The following is an 8,300-nucleotide window of genomic DNA, read 5'->3' as shown; positions in this document are numbered from 1 at the left end:
TTTTTTTTAAACTTACTATACGTGTACACTAGCTCTGGTAATGAGTACATTCGCACCCACCTGCACAAATGTACTTCAAAATGTAACAATCAAAATAAATATGACTTTTTTTTTGTTTACTAGGGCATGCATATATAATATGCATTAGTTTGACCATTTAAAATCAACGATAATAAAAAGGAGATGCTTGGAAATAGCATAAAAATGCCCCAAAAACTCGGAAAAACGCGATTCATAGCGTTACTTTTTGGTGCAACCATCATGAGCGTTCTGTTCAGATATATTTCTTTTATATTTTGATGAATCATCATATTTATGCATTACTAAATTTAAATAGGTATTGATCAATCTTTAAGCTTTGTGTATTTGATTCCAGTTTGCTTTTGACATCTTATTTAGAATTGTAGTTGAAACTTTTACAACCTTGTGTTGCGCTCATGATGGCGTAACCAAACTAGATTTCATTTAATGATCTTATTTTGAATATGTATTCTCTTTTTTACATTTAGTAAATTTAAATATACAGTGTTTTATGTTTTTTTTCTTTTCGGAACATGTACTATAAATATAATACAATAAAGTCCCATATAAAATGATGTTTCTAGCAATACTTAAATTTTGCCTTTGAAAGTAACACTCCAATGTCCATTAGTGGAGCTGTACATATACATAAAAAAAAATCATATTTTTTATTATTTATTAATATTAATACTCTATCTGTATTTGCTTTTGTTTGTCTTTCCTTGTTGTTGAAAGTGCCTTGACTTTTGTGTGAATTATAAATACATGTTTGTTGTTCAATAAAATAAATGAGAAAAAAATATTTAAAAAAAGATGTGCATGTGGAATGATGGTAATATATAATTTTTTTGTCAACATTATGATGGTCCAAGCAAAACATTTTCTACATAAATGTCGATTTATGAAAGTAAAACCTACATTTTCTAATTGGCTTAACAATATAAAATGATGAATTAAATCTTGGAAAATTATTAAAAATACAAAAGCCCTGAAATTGATTTCGTTATTGCAGACATTTAAAGTGATTTGGATTAGCCTTTTTGAATTTTGTGTCTTATACACTTTTTTTATTATTATTTTTTTATGTTCGATTTGTATTTGCTTTGGTTTCCTTTCCTTTACATGTTTGCGAAAGACAGTATTTGCTCAACCTGATAGATGTTTGAAATTGTTGAGATTTGTTGAAAGTGCCTTGGTTTTTATGTACATTGAGAATATATGTTTGTATGTACATTAAATAAACAAACTTACTATACCTAAAATACACCAGGAACGTTTAAACACTGTATCAAAATAAAAAACAATATAATATCGTTTTGTGGTGGTCAAAATGTTTGACTCTTTCCGAGGAATTTTTTTATTTTTTATTGATTGAGACTTTTATTAGTAGATTGCACAGTACAGTACATATTCCGTACAATTGACCACTAATTTAACTTTAAATTTAAATGGTAACACCCGTCCACGTTAATAATTCATGGTAAATTTATTAAATCATATTATATTACATGCCCTTTAAAGCAGGGGGTTATTCAGAGGGGTTCGGTTATTTTTTATTTGTAATAATAAGCCGTTTTTTCATTTTGTTACTGCAGTTGGACCGGAAGCGGAAGTTTGTGATTCGTTCGAAAAGAGACGTTTTTCACATGAAAAGTGACATATAAAAAAGTTAGGTTAAGTTAAAGTTAAAGTACCAATGATTGTCACACACACACTAGGTGTGGTGAAATTTGTCCTCTGCATTTGACCCATCCCCTTGCTCACCCCCTGGGAGGTGAGGGGAGCAGTGAGCAGCAGCGATGCTGCGCCCGGGAACCATAAAGTACAATGTTTTATCCTTTTGTCATACCCGGTCCAAATACATTAACAAAATGAAAAAATGGCTTTTTATTGTTATCAATCCAATACCAAGTAAATATATTTTTACGTGAAATGTTTCAAGATCCTTTATTATTTTGTCTCTAAGTCGTATACTCACAATAAAATACGGAGAAAATAGTTTTGCAAAAAAAAATATTAAATTCAACAATAGGCTTTTAGAAATACTGCAATACAGTCAATAACAAATAATGAAATGATTCCCCCAAACAATTGTTAAAGCACACTAGTACCTCAACTTACAAACTAAATTGGTTCTGAGACAGAGCTCTTAACTAAAAAACACTCTTAGGTCAAATCAACATCTCCCATTAAAATCTACTGAACACCGATTTAGTTGGTGCTTGCCCCCCTCAAAACACCATTTTAACATGCAACATACCTTTAAAAAAATACAATAAAATACTACTTTAAAGATAATAACTATTATTATACAATATTATTTTAAACATTACAATAGAATGTACTACAAACAACTACAGTAGTTTCATGAGCAAATGTAATACTGATTTACAGCATTTACCTTGGAGAGTGGACTTCCACAGTATCTCCTTCCAGCTACTGCACTTTTCTGTCAAACACACCATCAGCAGCTTCTCCATATTTTCATGGATACATGTCCGCTGTTTAGATATCATTTTAACGTTCTTGGCTGGCGTTAGACTCATTCTGCTTCAGTGTGGAGCAGACTAGCAGTGATACGCTTTGCCAATTGGCAGCACACTCGGCTGTACTCCGGCGGAAGGCAGGGTACACCCTGGACAAGTCGCCACCTAATTGGAGGGCTCATAGACATAGACAGACATTCACACTGGAGACAGTTTATAGTGCAGCCAATCAACCCACACAGTCATGCGGAGAACATGCAAACACCTCACATAGAAAGACCCCAAACCCAGGATTCAAACCTAGGACCTTTTTGATTTTTTCTCTCAATGTGGCCCCCTGAGTCAAAATATTTGCCCTGCTTTGTTCTTTGGTATTGTTATACACAATATTTCTTATCTAAAAGTTAGTTTTTTCTTTTTAAAAGGCATAGGCTCCAGCACCCCCGCGACCCCAAAAGGGACAAGTGGTAGAAAATGGATGGATGGATGGATGTTACATGTTAAAATTCAGATTTTTTCCAGGGAGGGGGGAGGGTGGTTGTCAAACATCAATTCAATTACGTTTGTAATTTAAATGTGAGATGTTGATTTGAGATACAAGTGTTTTGCTTAGGAGCTCCGTCACAGAACCAATTCAACTCGTAAATTGAGGTGCTACTGTACAGTAGTTCTTGAATGAGTCCTACAATGGATGAGGCCTAGCTGAGAAGCAGCTATTGAACTTTAGGTCAAGTACACAACTCCATAACTGTTGAGTGCATTTGAGTTCCAAAGGGGGGGGGTGTCTGACACACACAAGTGCTACATACTTGCATATAGATACTTATGTAATAGCATGATGAGGGCTCTACACTGGTGGAATGTAATGATCGCAGTGCTTATGCTGTGATGTAATATATATGATGATGTCATATTAACTGGTCCGCACACATGAACAAGAAGACACCGCTGGCATGAACACTCCATTCAAACCCTGCAAAGATAAAAACGACAACATAGTTCTGTTCATTCTTAAACTTCAGAGAAAAGTATTTATTACAAGAACAACGCCACAGCATTTTCACCTGTGAAAGAAACAACAACCACTGTGAAGTATTGCAGTTTTCTTTGTACATCAAAAGGTTCACAAGTTGTGCATTTAATAGACTGACTTTAGGCATCAGCGTCGAAGACAATTCGGAACATTCAGATTTTGCTGGTTTGGGGGCAGAGAAAAGACCGTTAAGTCGCAGATTAGATTGAAAAGTTGACTCTCCTTGCTGACAGACTTTTATCTGTATTTAACCCATTTTAAAGACCTTTACAAGATAAAAAGAACATATTCAGATTTGCAAGTCTACTAAACAACTAACAGTTTGAAAGTGGTATGATTTTTTGAAAAATAATTAAAATTAAATAAAGGAAGCACACAAATACATGTTTTTTCCTTCTTTCGTCCAGCATTCATTTACAGTACCAGTGAGACATCACTTTATAAATAAATAAATAGGACCATCTTTCATTGCGCTCATTCAATATGTACACATGTATATATATGCACAGTCCTTGTAAACCCAGTTAAGTGGCCTGAAATGTCTCATTAATCCGATTTCATTACACAAATTATAGCTAGTGTCGTTACTGCTGCTAATATAACCATTTTGACAGGCCCTGACACCAACAATCCCCCCGTTTTTCCACTTTCGAATGAACTGTAGCGGAAGCCTTTAAATCGTGTTACATACCAGTATTTGTGCAGCTTTAAAAATCACTCCTTATCAATCTGAAAAGAAGCTTTTGATCAATTAGCAGCAGGACATTTTCTCCTGTGGACCGTAGGCCTGTTTTTGCACTTATGACCACATTTAGATTGGTAGGCATGAATTGTACATTGAATTCAAATTGGCCAACATTCTCTCATTCTGATAACCATTCATGATGGCCATGTAGTGATTTTGTAACGAAAACATTCAAAACTTAAACCTGTGAGAATATTTTAAGGCAAAAGGGAATCGTCAAGGCATTTTTTGTTGTTGTTTTATCACCGATATTGCATAGCTAAGGCAGCCCAGGACGTCTTAATACACCAGCTATGTACATTGCCATCTTATATACACAATGCACCCACAATGCTCAGCGGGGGCACAAAAACATGTAGTTTGTATATTTACACATTCACTCTAAGCTGTACATGTCTATCACACAGTTTGGTTGGAGGCAAATAAGCACATTTCTGTCAGTTATAATAACAGCCTAATGACCTTGAATGGTTTTACTGCATCTAACAAAAAACATGTGTGTATTGGAAAATGTATACTGAGTCCAATCCAGACTTTTAAAATGGAAGGGGGTGACTTGCAAGACCAAAACAGACCACAAGAGGGCGCCAAAGCTGTGTGTTCTGGACAGTTTTTAAACCTTCTGGCACTTGACCACACCCCTTCATGGGGCACATGGTTGCTCTGCAAAGGTTAAAAATAATTGGCAAAAATTTTCCTTTGGTAACAAATATTTTGGCTTGAGTGCAAAATAAAAGCAATGTGACATGCAATACAGTCTTTTTTTCTTTTTTTTTTACACAGTAGTCTCACATCCAAGCTTCAGTGTCTAAGCTCCCGGACTTGGCAGGGAAAGTGCGATCTTTGCAGCCCATGGCGGGAGAACAAGGTTGCGGACGAACCACATCGGTGATCAGGATGTTGCGAGGGCCACGGCGGGAGGTCTGAGGGGAGAGTGGCGGCGTGCGGCAGGGTGAGACCTGCGCGTCCCTGAAGCTGACTAGCGTAGGGATACGCGAGGGACTGTTTGCCGGCCCGTTGTCGGCGCGAGGTCTCATCTTTGTCAGCTTGTGCTTTGAAATGAAACTGTCGCTCTTCTTTAGCTCTTTTTTAGCGTGCGGCCCGTCTATAGACGTGTCGCCGTTGGCGAGGGGGGACGACGGCGGCGGGGATTCGGAGTGTGACTCGCTGAGGCTGAAGCACATGGAGGAGTTTTCGCTGGATGAATCCTGGAAGGAGCAGTCCTCGGACGGAGGGACGGTCTGTGGGGGCGGGAGGCCATCGCTGTCATCATACGGTAAGCTTAGATGGGGATTCTGTGGAGTTGTGCGCCAGCCGGGATCTGGTTGGCCCTCTGGAGGAGGACTGCCGTGGTCTCCATTCATAACTTGAGGAGCTCCCTGGTGGACAAGTCTTTTTGGGTCCTCCACGGATACGCTAGGAATGGCTGGGAGCTTCTTCAAACCAAACCCCCTCCAGTGTTCAGGTTCTCCTTGACCAAAGGTGTGTGGTCCCCCAAAGGTAAGTAAGTTCAAGGGGTCTTCTAGGGGTCTTTTGGACTCCTTTAGGTTAGGCAGGGCACCTATCTTGGTGCCCGTGGAGGAAGAGGACGAGTTTGAGGAGGAATAAGCAGAATCTGTGATGTTGCAATCAGTGAGTGTTGGCACTGACTGAGTTCTAGGACAATGTAGGCCAATTCCTCTGGTTTGTCGGGTATTGGCTAAGTACTCTGCCTCCAAGCTGCGATACAGGTCTTGCTCTCTCTGGGGGTCCAGCGATAGAAGCATCTGGAGGCCCAATCCTTCCCCTTCAGGCTGCTGATGGTCCAGCCCAGAACAGTTCCTACCGAGGCTTCGCCCGTTAGGCCGAGCGCCATTGGACAATCGGAGAGAGCGTGCGGGTTGATGGTGAGTATTCCGTGGGGAGGAATGAGGAGAACGGCGACCCCCTGAAGTAACCGGGGGCAGCAGTCTGCCTTTTCCTGTGGATGGTGAGCGAGGAGGTCTAGGCGTGTTTATTGTCTTTTTATTGGGGCTGTTTTGGACTCCTTTAATGGGGGAGTTGGAGCACGAGGATGATTGCCTCTTGGAGAACACACCGCTGATTCTAGGGGAAGATGGAGGAATCTGTTTGTTGCGAAAGTCCTCCCGTCTCTCTGCTGGTAGAGGTTCCCTGTGGCAGGGACTGGGCCCTGCTATGACTTCAGTGGACCGAGTATGTGCAGGCCCCTTACCCTGGCTGTGAGAGCGGGGAGCGTGGAACCTTCTGGGGCCTTCGTTTGCAAGGGATCGACCCCTCTCCGTGCGCGAGCCCCGTACGCCGTCGGAGGCTTGCGGCGGGCTAGGTTTCAGTACCGAGGTGAGCGCTGAACGCTCCCGAGACTGACTGCGGGCGCGGGGCAACGCGCTACGAGGGGAGCTCTGGTTCCCGGGCCTCTCGATCACATGCTTGCCCTCCTTGCGATTGACAAGGAGGACGACTTCTTCACTAGAGCGGGGTAGTGTCCCACCAAGGGAGGCGCGTCCACTTCCTCCTCCTTTGGAGGAAGCTGTGGAAGAGTCACTGTCTGCTGACAGACGACGGGTCACCGGCAGCTTTGTCTCCCTATTCCTGAAACATGAAGAGGAGAGACAATCATTAAATGTCCAATATTCAAGGATTCAAGAAGCTTTATTTGTCACACCCGTGCACATTTGCACACATAACACTCCCAGTAGACATTCACTTCTCATATTTCTTGCATCATGTCTGGTCTGAGTCATCCTTCGAGGAACCAACACACTTGTGGGGAATAATAGCTTCTTTCATGCTACAGCATTTCCCACAGGACTGCAATCTATCTGTGGCGGTGGATATATAATGTCACTGTCTAACTTGAATAATTGGCCATTATACATGTGCATTTAATTTTCAGACATTTTCATGTATTGTAGGAGAGACAAAAAGTAAGCAAAAATGTTTTTAAAAGCCAAACAAATATGTTTTGAAATTATGGTTGTCCCATTACCAATATATGGTACCAGTACCAAAATGTATTTTGATACTTTTTGATTTAAAAAAAAAAAAAAAAAAGTTTGGATTTATTTTAGCAAAAAATATTATGATGCATTTATAATATGTTTCTTATTCCAATAAAATAAAAATGTTGGCATTAAATAACATAGTAAACATTCTTGACAACTTCTCTTTTAGTAGTAAGTCATGAAACAGGTTTGAAAGGCTCTTAATTTAGCTGCTGATGTATGCAGTAACAAATTGTGTTATTTACCATTCTATTATTTTGTCAAAATTATGAAGGACAATCGGTAGAAATGGATGGATGGATGGATGGATCTGGTTATTTTCTATTTTAACATGTTTATCTACAATTCTGTTAAAATGTAATAATCACTTATTCTTCTGGTTGATGATGATTGATGATAAATTGAACTGGAAATCTCATGTAAAAAATATACAACATAAAATAGCAAGAAACACATCAATAATGAATAAAGCAAAACATGTTCTAAACCAAAAATCACTCCATATTCTCTACTGCTCGCTAGTGTTACCATATCTGAGTTATAGTGTAGAAATATGGGGGAATAACTACAAAAGTACACTTCATTCATTAACGGTGTTACAAAAAAGATCAGTTAGAATCATACATAATGTTGGATATAGAGAACATAAAATTATTTATTGAATCAAAAATACTGAAATTCCACGACATAGTGAATTTGCGAACAGCTGAAATTATACACAAAGCAAACTATAACCAGCTACCCAAGAATATACAGTACAACAATTCTTCTCAAAAAAAGATGAGAAATATAATCTTTGAGAAAAATGTAATTTAAAACATTTGTATGCACGTACAACACTTAAGACCTTCAGTATATCAGTATGTGGAATTAAATTATGGAATGGATTAAGCAAAGCAATCAAACAATATATATATATATATATATATATATATATATATATATATATATATATATATATATATATATATATATATATATATATATATATATATATATATATATATATATAT

At 38.5% G+C, this 8,300-nt stretch overlaps 1 protein-coding gene across 1 annotated transcript in view; it reads right to left on the bottom strand.

Annotated features, from left to right (window-relative positions):
- Window positions 1-3,528: 3,528 nt before the first annotated feature.
- The window catches only part of gas2l1 (growth arrest-specific 2 like 1), a 69,248-nt gene continuing 64,476 nt past the window's right edge, over window positions 3,529-8,300 (bottom strand). Inside the window, exon 5 of the mRNA XM_062051335.1 lies at window positions 3,529-6,874. Within this exon, the coding sequence (XP_061907319.1) occupies window positions 5,074-6,874 (1,801 nt within the window). The 3' untranslated portion in view covers window positions 3,529-5,073. The remainder of the gene's footprint in view (window positions 6,875-8,300) is intronic.

Source organism: Entelurus aequoreus, linkage group LG06 (genome assembly GCF_033978785.1).
Source record: "Entelurus aequoreus isolate RoL-2023_Sb linkage group LG06, RoL_Eaeq_v1.1, whole genome shotgun sequence".
Lineage (NCBI taxonomy): Eukaryota > Metazoa > Chordata > Actinopteri > Syngnathiformes > Syngnathidae > Entelurus > Entelurus aequoreus.
Note: the sequence above shows the minus strand (reverse complement) of the source record. Positions and strands in the feature narration are given on the sequence as shown.